Below are 15,818 nucleotides of genomic sequence, written 5' to 3' on the forward strand. Positions count from 1 at the left end.
TGAGGTTGACGATAATAGTAAATTTCATCATAAATTTGATGCATTCAACACTCCAATGCCATAAGCATTTCATAAACTTCTATTCAATAGAACTTTCTTGGAAACTTTATTTTTAATTATGTAATTATGTACTTTTAGATTTTTTTTTTTAGTTGAAGTATTTTTTTTTTTTTTTACGAAATTATAGGGTTAATTGGTTAACCGGTTGAACCATCTGGCATAACCCGGTACAACCGGTTAAACCATTTCTAAGCCCAACCAGGTATGGTTAAAAACCGGTTTTTAAAACATTGGTTCAAAAAGCTAGAGCGAGGCTCAATAAAAGCTTGTTTGTAAATGAACAGAGTCGAGCAGAGCCTGGGTGAAGGTTGGCTCGCTCGATTGCTTGTTTAAATTAAACACAAATTTAGTGTATATAATAATAATATGACATAAAAATATTGAAAAAAGAAACAAAAATAACATATATATGTTAAAAAAGAATAACAGGAAGGCTTGATGGCCATGAACTAGTTCAAGCTTTTTACGAGTCGGGCTTGAACTCAACTTTTCTGCTCTAATTAGCCAAGTTGGCTCCTTTAAGTTCGAGCTCGAGCCTGTGTCCAACCTGGCTCGACTCATTTATAGCCCTAGCTAGTATGTCCAATGAAAACATCCCAAGGTCGAGACTAAATTACACAAACAAAGGATATTTAATTTAAAATTGACTACGGAAATAGACTTTTCTAATATTGACAAAACAATAATAATTTGATTAATAATTTAGTAGTTAAATATAAAACTCTGATAATCAACCTCTGCTGCTTATAAGAATTGGTGTAATGTGTATTTGGATCTATCAGTCCATATTGATCGATGTACTTTATTGCGAGAACAAATAAAACCAATTAAAATGGACTTTAAATCACTCGATTTTATGAGCTAGCCAGTGTAAATCAAGATAGAGCGACGTTATCTTTGAGAGTAATGCTACCAGTGTATAGCGAGAGATGCGGTGAGCCTATCTTCGTAAGTATAACACAATAGTTTTTTTTCTTGTACATTATGATGTTATTTGTGTACATAAAAGTGTTTAGGCACCACTTATAGGTTGGGCAGTGTTCTGGTCGACACAAGATTGCATCTTTATATCATTTAATTGATATGATATAAGACCCAAAATAATTAGAGAACAGTCTGTGTAGTCATGCCTCGTACATAAAAGATCAAGGCTACTAAAAGATCTTTTTAGTTGTGAATCTTGAGTACTTTGAGAATCTGTATTTTTGTTAAAGATAAAACGCGTCTAAAGGATAGTTTTGTAACATAGCTTGTCACTAATAGTTAATATGATATGAAAGATGGATTATTTTTAAGCTTACAATTATAAATTTTATATGGCTATAATTAATTTGGGAGATTTTGATTTGAAGCCTCTCCTTATCTCACATGAATATGAAAGCAATATGCAACTGTATACAATAAAAGCACATCCATATCACAATATTTGGTGATGAATGTAATGTTTGGTTATTTCCTAAGAATATCACAAAATCACTTTCAAAACACACATTCAACATTCAAACCCCTTTATCACGTAATCGAACAACCAAACCAAAATTGTAGGTTCATAATCATCCACGTTCAGTTGGGTTCGTTCAATCTGACTGTATTCTATGTTCTATACAATATGTAACGTTTGATCATTTCCTGACATAAATATAACTTTGGTTCATGTACTAAGTAATTAAGTATCCTATTCAAACTGTTCAATATCACATAATCTTTTCAAAACACATTTTCAAATCCTCTTATCACAGCATAAAAGAAGAACTAAACCGATCCAATGCTAGGATCATCCGTGTTTAGTTATGTCATGTTATGTGACAAATTTCAATTATGTTTAATATGCATGGTTATATTTAAAGATTAAGAAAATAAGAAGAGTATAACTGGAGTTACAAAATCATTAGATATACGAGATACCACTTCTCGTTTCTGTACATTCTTGATTATAGTTCTGAGAACCGGTTCATAACCAAGCATCACGGTCAGGGGCAGGGTAAAGGCTCAAGCTTACTTTCCTCTTACACCCGTTTGCTGAGTTACAAACCTACGACTAGAAAGCACCCTCGGTAAGCACCCTGGAACCCGCACAATCTCCGCCCATTTCTCTCTCTTCGGCTTTAACTCACCACCATGAACTGCTGCCGCTTCAAGGCTACCCACAGTTTCCTCATCAAAGTTACGGTTCACTCTTGGACTCTCACTGAAAAGTTCAGAAAGCCTCTTGCTCTTCTTTATTGGACAAGTATATGGCTGAGATACGGCCATAGAAAGCTTGTCGTTGTAGCTATTAACGGCGGGTGCGCCACCCTTTATTGGTGGAGTTGTGGCAGCGAAGTTACCGTGCATCGGTGTATTGCCTCTTGATGGTGTAAATTCTGCAAATTAAATCATTTCAATTCAAAAAACAACAAATAAGAACAATATATTACACAAGCAAAAAAGTAAATAAATTAAAGTAAAATAAACTTTTGATCATACCTCCATTTACACTCATGAAATCCGATTCACAGTCGGATTCTAACCATGCTTGTGAATCGAAAAACGTCTCATCTTTACTACCTGCAAATAAGAAACTAATATCAATAAGTTCAATAGACCCACCAAACAATTACAAGACCAAATGAATATTCAATAAAACCAAAAAAAAAAAAAAATCAAAAGTCAACATATGGACCTTCATGCCAAACCAATATTATTCCTTCTGCGCACAAAGAGCTTACGGATTTTATTTTATTTTATTTTGTCGGGTGGAAACTTCTCAGAAATTCACCCATCGTGGATTGCTTAACTCAAGCACGTTTAACCGGAAACAGAATAACTTGGGATTTGATAAAGTGTTGCAAATAGACCCACCCACCAATGATCAGGCAGAGTCACAAAGTGACAAAACCCATAATGAAAACCGAAACGATGAACACAACAACCAATTTAGACAAAATTTTGAAACAGTCCTTCCCGATTTAATGAAACAAACAACATAGGGTAGAGAAGGAAAAACAATACCAAAATGGAGAGATTCATCGGTTGATTGAAGAGGAGGCAGCTGAGGTTTAACAGGAAGATTGCCATGGATGATCGGAAGTTTTTCTTTAATCGGCGAATGAGGTATGATCGCGACGTGATTATCAGGTTTACGATCAGACCCGGATGATATGTGGACCTTCATTGCACAAGATTTGTGATGCGATGAAACACAGGCACCCATTTCTCTCTCTATATATATAATTTCGATTTTATGATTTCTAACCAAACGTCAACTACTAATATTATTGGATTGTAGAAGAGGTAAAAGACTACAAGTGGATGGTGTAAACTGGGGTTGGGATTTAAAGGAGGAGTATGAGAAAATGGAGTCAATAATTGAAGGGATTGAAGAGGAGGAGGAGGAGGAGGATTTGTTGTTACTTGAATTGAATTGATTGATTGGGAAGTGTTTGTTATAGGCTCGCTTTGGCAGCATCACTTTGATTTCAAATTTGTCTGCTTTTTCTTTATAAAGCAAAAGGCCAAAATTACCAACTTTGCTATTTAACTTATGGTTGATTAGGGATTCATGAGCTCTTTGTTTACCTCTTAATGAGGCTATAAGTGGTTTAGACCTTTTACTAGTTCAATATTTAATGGTTCAGACTGTTTGTTTCACGAGCAGATGTCTGAATGGTTTAGACATTTGCCTCTGAATGGTTAAGCGTTATACAGAGTCTGAATGGTTAAGACCTTTAACCTGAATTGGTCAGACATTTGTCTCTGAACGGTTAAGCATTATATAGGCTCTTAGTGATTCAGACCTCTTACTAGTTCAGCACTTAATGCTTCAGATCTGGTTCAGCACTTAACCATTCAGATGTCGCCAAACAGCCTATCAATATCTTTATCTTTATTTTTATAATTACATTAAAAGTTTTTATTTTTTATTTATTTTTTAATTAAATCATATTTTGTATACTTTATTGTTATATTTTTTCTCTCCTAAAGTCATGATCACTTTTAAAAATACTAAAAAAGTTATAGAGGTGGATATTTTGTTCGTTTATGATATAAGTAACACACTCACAAATATATAGGAGATCTATTGTGAATGCTCTAAGGTGGGTCATATTACATTATTACGGTTTTGTTCCTTATATTTTGTTAATTACGTATCTGGTCGAACTAATTACTTGAATATCATTCCAGACCTGACAACATAAGTGAGAAAAGTGGTGTGAGAGTGACGTAGAGCGTGAGCCACAAAAGAACACCAGTGACACCACGTCCGTGTGCGTGAGGAGTTGCATGAGGTAGTTCTATGAGCTCAATCATGCCCGTGATTAATGCCAGAAAAAACTAACCACTATAAAACTGTTTAAAAAGAAAAAATTAACCACTATGAAATTGTTTAAAAAATAAATTGATCAAATTTTTACATGAAAGTATCAATTATTAATCTTATTTATTTTTTCCAGAACAATTACTTATTGTGCATACTTTCTAATATTTTCTCTAATTATTTATTCATCTTCATGATCATCGTCATCATCTATCGAGGCAAATGAGGCTTTTATCACAACAATCATAGTTGTGACCCAAAAGGTAGTACAATAACCTGAAAATTCACGAACATAAGCAAGAAGATCTCGTTTAACCAACGATCGTGAACCTGTTAATGATTGTCTGGTACGTAATTATTTGCCGATAATTCCATATATCTTGACTAAATGTTTGGGCGTTGTTTTCAAATGAACCGGCAAATGTTTCTATGAATAGTCGTCAGTTTAGATAAATATGTCATGTTTTTGCAACACTGGGATGCTAAAGGGAAACATGGTTTTACCCCTTTGCAAAAAAGTGCACGTTCGAATTCATCAAACATCGTATGACACCTTCACCGCCCAATGGAATGAGTATTTAAAGATGTATAAAAGTACTTTACGGGTAAGTATATACAAATTATGTAAATGTATAATTAACCTCTACGGCAAGCAATATTTGCAAAAACATATGTGGAGTGACACTTAAAAGTTATATGAGGCACATTTAGGGAAACATGGCTTTTCTCGAAATGTTTGGTAGCATCGATTGCACACATCAAGAGTGATCAAATCCCCCAAACATGTGATGAGGTCAATACATGTCGCAACCCCCGACCCTTCCCCGGGAGCGGGCGGCCGTGAGCTACTCAGAGCGGAAAGTATCGGTGTTTATTAATTTGGCAGCGGAATACACCAGGACCGTAGTTAGGAAATATTTTTTTTTATTAGAGTAAAACACCGAACTTTTTATAATAATAATTCATGGGGATAAAACCCAAGTTCATTTGACAATACATTGATAGAGATAAACCCTAATTATTGAAAACAAAATGTCTTGTTTATTTTAGGTAACTTTTATAGCCACTATCCCAAGCCTTCAGTGCTCTCCAGCTGGCTTCTATTGGGCTTTCATATTATGTGTAATTGATGTATGTCGTTAGTGACATGCAAAAACCGAAATAAACTAGTAGCTAGAGTAAGTCGGATATCGAACCAGAGGAGGATTGTGGAAAGTGTGTAACGTCAAGTATTTGTTAACAACTATAAAAAAATAAACTTATGATTGTTTGATTTGTGGATTAACTAAATTATGAATTAAGAACTTGAGGTTTTAAACAATAGGAAAAAGAAAGGTTCCTTCAGATTTCAGGTTTGCAAACAAGTTCAGTTATGTGTTTAATCAAAACATTCAAATAGACATAAATGTTTAACCTAATTAACCAATTGTGATAACCAACGACTAAGTACTCCGGTCAATACATAACGGGAGGTTATCGAATGATTATCAATTACAATTACAAACCCTAATCCCATGTCAAATATATCCCAATTACTAGAACTCTCGGGAACTGAATGCTTAGAAATCAAGGTTTAAATAAATGCAACCAGTTACAATCAGTCAATTAAATCCATGGTGAACAGCATCGAATGCTTAGATCATCAAGTTACAATGATTAAAAACACATAAAAGTACCTAATTACACAAACCCTCCATCCGGAGAAAACCATTAAAGACTAGCCGCTCATATGGTAAGATTGATCTTCGTAGGCTTGAACCACGGTTGAAACCCTCTCTCTACGAGACTCCCCTCTTCTGCCGTCGAAGATGATATAAAATTCATCTCAAATTGATGTGTTGTTGCTCCAATCTTCACGTGATGATGTGTTGGCCCAATCCGAAAAACAAAATCCAAAAGTCTGCTCCAATCGGCCCATTTCTACTTAGTGATGATGATGTTTATTTGACCAAACCCTGTAGTGCACATGAGTGGTCTGCTCCAATTCTCTAAAGTCGGCCCACCAAAAAGCCACCAATGTTCCTAAACTGCCGCGATGATGATGATTATTGTTGTTTATTTGACCTTGGGCTGCGTGATGTCTTCTGCCTCCACCAAGCCCATGTGCGGCCCAAATATTCCCTTGTGTCGATGAGATGGTGATGATATTTCTTTGACTTTTAATCACCTCCTTGTCTGCGTATATATATATTGAGAATGATGACTTGATGTGTTGCCTCTTCTTCACGTGCATGTATGATGTTGTTGACTTCCCTTGTGGTCATTGGCGAAGCCACGCCCCCCCCCCCCCCCCCCCCGAATTTTCGCAAAACCGGGGGGGGGGGGGGGGCGGCAACGTATATACCTATACGAAAGTACTATTCATAACACTACGCATTGAAAAGTTCGGGGGGTCGGGCGCCCCCCCGGAGATACCTTATCCTTCGCCCATGCTTGTGGTTTGAACATGCTGACAACAACAGAATATACCAAACGCTTTGAACAGTAAGTTACGCCCAGTACATGCTGATCACTTTTGGCTATCTCTTTGACCCAAACGACTCCCGAATGATGTAATATGTCTCGGTCATCACCCATGGTCATTCCACTTCATCATTAAGCAATCCAACTTCACCGATTTAGACGGTTAACCTGTAAAGCCACATGAACTCGTAGTTATCACATACGAAATATATAACCGCATACAGTGCACTAAAACATGTAATTTAAACACTTTAACACCCGGGTTTCACACTCTCCATCACATCCCCACACTTAACATTGATTGTCCTCAAGCAACTATTACACACATTACTCACCTTATTAACACATCACCATTAAATCCCTTACCGAATCAACAATTTAAGGCCCCAAGTCATGCCCTTCCCATAGACTAACACAATCGAGGTTGACAATCTGACAAGTAAATAATACGCATTTAAAACAGCTTAAGACTTGCCTAACTAAAACTAACATGCTTATGGTACTACACACATGCCACACGCCCCTCACAATAATCACTCCTCTCGGCTCAATCAAGACTAGCGTGTAATGTGCTAGTATGTAATTCACTCACAACCAACTACGCTACTTTGCAATCATAAGCTTGTATAGCAATCACACCTCCACTGTATCAAATAACGTAGCACATATCAAAAGGACTTACGGGTTTTGGGTTAAGGGTAAAGGTGAGGTAATTATTTATTATTTTTTTATGCTTATATGGCGAACACAAAAGAACATACCAAACCATGACAACTTATTCACAATGATACTAACACTTTGGGTGATTTTCGACCCATTTATTTAACACGAACATAACAATGATTTTTTTTTTCTTTTTTCTTTCTTTTTTCTTTTTTTTTCTTTTCATTTTTTTTCTCATAACATACTTCTAAACATACTTGTCATTCATGGTTGGTAATCAAGCGGGTCAAACAAGGTGTAACAAACGAAGGGTATAAGCCTCAACATGGTTAACTAGGGCGGGTGGAATCAACAATCAACAGATAACACAATGGAAGGGGTCCTAATGCCTTTATCATCTATGTGCATACGCTAAACCACAGTCTCGGTACGTATCAAACTACACAAGTTCTAACACAAAGCAGCATATGGCCTACACTTAACAAATGAACATTTATAACAATTAAACTATCACTAAGTAGGCTCAAATACACAAAAATTTCACACCACCAAATACACGAAAACAAATAAAACACAGGATAGAGAGACACATTGACCTGATCAGTAAATCAGCAAGTGTCTGTAGCGGTGCAGCTGCTGTGATCAGACAGGGGCGCAAACTCCTCTTGGATTCTCTGATATCTCATCAGGGATGTTGCAAAACATCCCCACACTTGAATCATTGCATCCGTGAAGATGGAACATAAAAACCTGTCAAAACACAAACACACCAAAACGAAACCAAAATACAATACTCTACATCCTCGGGCTGCCTCCCGAGAGCGCTAAGTTTAAAGGTCTTCAGCCAGACCGTACCTGATATGCGTTATGGTGGTCTCAATGCACACTTACCCGAAACATTTCCAATGAATGCCCGGAAATTTACATGCCATCTCCATAAGCTTGTCAGTATAATTGGCATGTTTAGAAAGCATATGCGGGTTTCGCTAATCCACTTCATGCAATATACCCTGATGTCTTGTTGTTTCACCCTTCTCATCTTCTTCCTCAAACCCTCTTCCCCACACTTGTTAATTGGAATGATTGATATGGGGAGAGGTTCGGTACACACATTCATCTCATCAGACTGCTCTGCCTCCTCATCCTCACACACCATCTTATCCACCAGAGACTCTTCATTAGATAAAGAATTCATTGGTGTGGTATTATCCTCCACAACCTCCTCCTCCATGTGAGAATAATCTCTAATATCATCAGGTAATGGTGAGAGACGCTCTTCTATTTCTATCTTCATTTTTAACTTCTGACACTTGGAAACTAGGCAGCTGATTCGATCTTCATCGGAAAGGTTGGGTGCTAATAAATACTGCTCGAGTTTGGACAAAGTCACTTCCGACATAGCAAGCTCTTTCTCCTCCTCGGTCTGATAAGCATAGACACCCTCGGGCTCAGGATATTCCTCGGGATGATACTGTCGGTATCCCTGATACGGTGTTGAGATGTATGCATCCATCATTTTTTTATTCCAATACTCTGGATTTTCCAAATACACCGCGCACACATCTTCATAAACAGAAGTATGATTATGACCGCAACAGAAACATCGTCCATCCGTCCTTGGTTCATAATAAGCATCCTCGTCCCGATCATATCCATCCGAGTAATAATCATCCTCCATCTCTAGGTCATAATTATCAGCGTATGATGGAGGTGGAAGCTGTGAAACATAAGACACCGGTTTTCCATGTGCCCTCCTGTAGTGGGCCTCGTGGCAACCGATATACGGATGACGTGGACCCCCGCACAATATACACGTAGGAAAGCTGAAATCTGTGTAATGCTCTGTCATCCTGCACAACACAACTCAACTACCAAGTGTAAATCACGAACATCAAAGAAAAATCTTTTTGGGATTTTTAGATTTATTTTTTATTTTTTTTATTTTTTTTACTAAAACTTAACACTAAACACTTTGTGCACGCCTCCCCAGCAGCGACGCCATTTTGATGTCTGTCGTTAGTGACATGCAAAAACCGAAATAAACTAGTAGCTAGAGTAAGTCGGATATCGAACCAGAGGAGGATTGTGGAAAGTGTGTACCGTCAAGTATTTGTTAACAACTATAAAAATAAACTTATGATTGTTTGATTTGTGGATTAACTAAATTATGAATTAAGAACTTGAGGTTTTAAACAATAGGAAAAAGAAAGGTTCCTCCAGATTTCAGGTTTGCAAACAAGTTCAGTTATATGTTTAATCAAAACATTCACATAGACATAAATGTTTAACCTAATTAACCAATTGTGATAACCAACGACTAAGTACTCCGGTCAATACATAACGGGTGGTTATCGAATGATTATCAATTACAATTACAAACCCTAATCCCATGTCAAATATATCCCAATTACTAGAACTCTCGGGAACTGAATGCTTAGAAATCAAGGTTTAAATAAATGCAACCAGTTACAATCAGTCAATTAAATCCATGGTGAACAATATCGAATGCTTAGATCATCAAGTTACAATGATTAAAAACACATAAAAGTACCTAATTACACAAACCCTCCATCCGGAGAAAAGCATTAAAGACTAGCCGCTCATATGGTAAGATTGATCTTCGTAGGCTTGAACCACGGTTGAAACCCTCTCTCTACGAGACTCCCCTCTTCTGCCGTCGAAGATGATATAAAATTCATCTCAAATTGATGTGTTGTTGCTCCAATCTTCACGTGATGATGTGTTGGCCCAATCCGAAAAACAAAATCCAAAAGTCTGCTCCAATCGGCCCATTTCTACTTAGTGATGATGATGTTTATTTGACCAAACCCTGTAGTGCACATGAGTGGTCTGCTCCAATTCTCTAAAGTCGGCCCACCAAGAAGCCACCAATGTTCCTAAACTGCCGTGATGATGATGATTATTGTTGTTTATTTGACCTTGGGCTGCGTTATGTCTTCTGCCTCCACCAAGCCCATGTGTGGCCCAAATATCCCCTTGTGTCGATGAGATGATGATGATATTTCTTTGACTTTTAATCACCTCCCTGTCTGCGTATATATATATTGAGAATGATGACTTGATGTGTTGCCTCTTCTTCACGTGCATGTATGATGTTGTTGACTTCCCTTGTGGTTTGAACATGCTGACAACAACATAATATACCAACCGTAGGTTACGCTTTGAACAGTAAGTTACGCCCAGTACATGCTGATCACTTTTGGCTATCTCTTTGACCCAAACGAATCCCGAATGATGTAATATGTCTCGGTCATCACCCATGGTCATTCCACTTCATCATTAAGCAATCCAACTTCACCGATTTAGACGGTTAACCTGTAAAACCACATGAACTCGTAGTTATCACATACGAAATATATAACCGTCTACAGTGCACTAAAACATGTAATTTAAACACTTTAACACCCGGGTTTCACACTCCCCATCAGTAACGCCCTGCGTTTCATAACCTTCCTAACTTAGAAAGCGAATCTTGAAAATCTTTTTTTTATGAATTCGTTATAAATATGATTATTTACCAATTATTAACTTAATTAAATTAATTAATTTTACTATTTAAAAGTTATTTTATAATAAACTATGTTAGTCTCGTTAAATTTTAAAGTTAGTAAACTAACCTAGTTAGTTTATTTTATAAAATTAGTTTCTTTTATAACATAATATAAGTTAGTGGTTTAAGACAAGGGACTATTTGTGCAATTGCTGGGATTTAAACATACAAGGACTGATTATGTAATTTTCTAAAAGTTAAGGTTTAAAAAAAAGAAAACAAAACAGGAAAATAAATAACAAAAAATGAAGACCACGGGACTCAAACCCGGGTCTATCATTTCACCCAAAGGCGCGCTAACCAGTTGAGCCAAGTCTTCACATCGAAATGAATCCAGTTCTTAATTCCTTTAACAACTCGCTATGATAGATGCCTGGCGACCAGCAGCCTCCTCCAGCTCGTGTTTTAAGCGCGAAATTGATGTTTATTTGAGTTTTAAACTCATTTTTAACATTAATTACTCAACTACAACCTAACCCAAACCTTCTCCTATAAATACCACACTAATCCAAGTCCTAAACACTTTACAAACTCATCTAAATCTCTCTCAAATCATCCAAAAACGCAGCTGCAAATTGGTGTTCGAGCAGATTCATCCTACTTCACAAAAGAGGACAAGGTGCTTCAATCTAAAACAACCAACACTCACGGAACATCAAGTAGGAAAGCTTGTAAAAGACCGTGAGTATACTCGATCCCCTTTTCCCTCTTACACTTTGGGATGCAACATGTATGATTATGCAAACAACTTTTTAAACTCAAACGAAACATACTCTATCCATGATTAAACATGAAACTAATGTGAATTGCTTGTTATTCTCGTATGCTTTGTGAACGCTTTGGAACGTTATATGCTCATTAACTTTGCTCGCCACCTTAACAATTATAGCGCTATAGGATTAACGCCCCGCCCGTTATACTTTTGGGTATTGTTAAGTTAAACATTACCACCCCGCTAAACTTTTGGGATTAGGCTCTTTTATGCGTTGTATTCCCGGGTTTGATCATATTGTACGCCAAAATTGCATACTAGTAATCACACGTTATGAATCATGTTGGATTTGAGTTTTTACTCTATTAGCTACGTAATTAAACTTGTATACTCGCCTTTGCTTTTGCATTGAAACTCTATTTTAATACATGTTGCAGGTTGATTTATGAAGTATAGATGAATGATGAAACAAGTGTAGGGTGGACTAGATACACACCTTTAATCTATTTATCTTTTGATGTTATGTTGAAATTTGAACAATGTTGTTATTTCTACTTTAAAATGTTGTATGACAATTTAGTATTGCAATGAAATTTGAATTTAATTAAATATTGTCACATAGTGTTATGAAGTCTCTAGCAATCTATACACACTTCGTCTCATCCCGATGTTTCCGCCATCGGTTGGGGTGTGACAGATTGGTATCAGAGCCATAACTATAGGGAATTAGGAAATGTAGGAATGCTTTTACCTAGTCTATAGTTTTAGAGCCTTATTCTTATACTTTTCTTGAAACTACTTGCATGCTACTTTATTTGCTTCTTAATTATTCTCTTTTTATCTTTTAAACATATATGTCACTTATGTGTTGATACTTGATTTATTATGTGTTGATACTTGCTTTATTGTTCTATTCTTTATGTGTTATTCTCGACATGCCTTCTTACGTGTTTATACTTGTTCGTTTATTCCCTTAACATACGCTCTTTCTAAGATTTTTCTTGATTATTATAATTCCGTCAACACTCATATTATATAAACGACTCTCATTCCGTTTAAATTCTATTTTTTTGCATGAAATTACACCATTAAGTCAGGGGTGAACCCACATCTTAATGGAAATTTCAATTTCAAATTCTAGTGGACCCTCGTCAATGTGTTGAAATTTAATTTTGACCCGACGAGTACCAACCACATTTAGGGTACAAAGTCGTCAAGTTAGGGGGAAACCCGCACCTCGTCGACTAGTCCCACTCCTTAATTTTAAAGATCCCGCCAAGTCTCGAATTTTCGATTGAATTGGGGCATGTAGTAACCGGAAGGGTGAATACCGTTAACCGACTTGTCGGCGAGAGTATACCACCTATTAGGCCAAAGCATGCTTCCCAATTTCAAGAGACCTTTCGACCACTTTGGTTAGTCAACGTTCCATTTTGGAACCATCCAAATTTTAATCGAACTTACGCTTTATTATTTTCGACCTTTTATGATGAAATTCTCTCTTGTCAATTTTGAACTATTTGTGAGATTTCACTTTTGCGCATACATCATACTATTACTTTTCATACGATTATGCATTATTTGCATGCATAATTTCTCGTAATTTTATTTACATTTTTTTGTAACGACAAGTGGAGACATATCATCAAGATAGGAGTGATTTCCTTACCTTGACGATTAACTTCGCTTCTTTTTTTCATCTTACAACGACCTCGCCAATGGGTTAGGGGTGATTCCCTTACCTTGGTGATCGTTACCGATACTTTCTTTTAATAGACTATATTATGTAAACCCGATCATGTTTACATCTAAATCGTTTATCATTAATTAAATCTCTAATTATTTCAAAATGCATTATTTATATAAAGGAATTTCTTACCCTACCATCTATTTTCACATAGCTCACATACACAAAATTTTTAACTTTTTCGTAAACGCTTGTTCTTCAATATTCAAAATTTCATGAAATGTTACTCATCAACTTAGTCGGTCCAGTAAACCCATTGCCCACGAAATTTCGTATTCAAAGTAATTATTAAAAACACGCTCACCTCACAACATTAAACTAGAGATTTTTATTTTCAATTGGGAATCAAGCAACTTTTTTTTTTGCACACGTCTATAAAACATTACAAATTATATTCAAACATTTACTAAAACTTCTTTCAAAATTCAATAAAACATCTTATTAAAAGATCTTTTTCGATAAACACTAAGTCCATATAACAAATTCCTTTTCTAAGGATCAACTTTTCGTAAGAATCTATAAACTTCAAATTTTTATACAAAGTTATTTAAAACGGTGCAAACTGATTAATCCCTAGGACTTTTCAAAACCTCACTCGATACGTCAATTAAATTCAAAACACATGGGTAAGGAAACTTCATAGAAACCAATAATTTTCAATTATATCAATTGTTTTAAAAACCATAGTAGCATTTACATTCTTTTACGAAGTACCCCTTCGCATAATCCAAAGATGTTTTATATTCTCTTTACATTCACAAACTAGATTCTACGTTCCATGACAACTCAATCTATTTTAACTTCACGTTTTGCTCAAACAACTATATATGCATATCATCTTACGTGTTTTAGTTTATACCTCACGACAATTTCACATATACCCCTCATTTTGTTTTCATACTCAAAACTTCTTGGCCTTTTACATGCTTAAATTCGTATATTACGACTAATACCATATACAAAAGCATTACTTATTACACTCATATCCATATTCGTATTTAGGCATCTTATGTCTACACTTATATTTATACTTACACATTTATGTTTATTTTCATAATCATATCCATATTCATACACTTACGTTATAATCATGATAACAAATTATACATTTACATCATACTTATGTCCAAGTTTATATTCATATCAATACAATTATGTTTACACTTATATTCATAGTTATACTCGCATTTATACAATTTATGTTATACCCGTACTCATATGTATGCTCTCATTTATACGATTTTTTTATACCCACATTCATCCGTTTATGCTCAAATTTGTACTCACATTTATACTCATTTTCATACGCGTTTTGCTTATACTTGTACTAATACTCCTGACATACGTGTTGTGATTATGCTCACATGTGTATTCATATTTAAACTTATACTATGCTCATGCTTTTATTTATACTCAAAGTTTATACTTTCGCACCTATACGTGAGCGAAACCCGAGGGATTCGCTTACATTGGTCTACACTATTTGGAACGTGAACATGCTATTATGCCACATTTCCATTCGCACGCAATCCTATTTTCAAAATTTATGTATATCTTAACTCATACTCAACTAGTACAAGCTATGCGGATCATGCGACCATCAATATAATCACGGGTGCACACGGGATTTTAGTGATAGGTGTATGAGAACCATAGAGTGTACTACTGTGTATGGTAAGACACGGAGCGTAACATGACACCGAATACGAGACGGACGTAACATGGTCAAAACATGGTGGATACGCCGCTGGTACACCCTATATATAAGTGTTTTCACCATGATACTAAACTTTCATAAAACGTGCCATGAGAAATTCAATGTTTTGCAGACCTTTTAGACCAAAGTTCAAACTTTAAACAACTCACAAACGCATTATATCCGATTATCCACGATGAGACTTCATTCTTAACACGTCACTTTCGTCTATCCAATACTTATTCCACTCTTATACTTGCATTCGTTTATTAAAGGTCAATCGTTCACTTTAATACTCCTATTATTCTCCATTATTCTTTTCTCTTATACGAACCTCGTACACTAGCAAGTCTGTTTAAACGCTCGAATCTTAACCTATCCTCATACCTCTAAAATTATCCTTCCATTTCTTTATTCTTGTGCAAACGTAACTTCTATAATGTTGACACTTTATTTAACATACCAACCTTCTCATTCCTCCCGATAACAATTCTGAAAAATATGTGAATTTTACTATCCTTAAAAACCCTCCATACGAACTATCTCACTTTTCTTCAAAATACAAACCATTTTGTACCAATATTTTCCTCTTAACACGACACATTTTAT

General features: G+C 35.8%; 1 protein-coding gene across 1 annotated transcript; it reads right to left on the reverse strand.

Annotated features, from left to right (window-relative positions):
* Positions 1-1,805: 1,805 nt before the first annotated feature.
* LOC110904083 (uncharacterized protein At3g27210) lies at positions 1,806-3,488 on the reverse strand. Its single transcript, XM_022149887.2, has 3 exons — positions 3,052-3,488; positions 2,527-2,607; positions 1,806-2,423 (listed from the first exon to the last, which is right to left on the reverse strand). Exons 1-3 carry the CDS (start codon positions 3,251-3,253, stop codon positions 2,056-2,058), a joined length of 651 nt encoding a protein of 216 aa, XP_022005579.1. The 5' UTR covers positions 3,254-3,488; the 3' UTR covers positions 1,806-2,055.
* Positions 3,489-15,818: the final 12,330 nt, after the last annotated feature.

The sequence above is a fragment of the Helianthus annuus genome, chromosome 14 (genome assembly GCF_002127325.2).
Source record: "Helianthus annuus cultivar XRQ/B chromosome 14, HanXRQr2.0-SUNRISE, whole genome shotgun sequence".
NCBI lineage: Eukaryota > Viridiplantae > Streptophyta > Magnoliopsida > Asterales > Asteraceae > Helianthus > Helianthus annuus.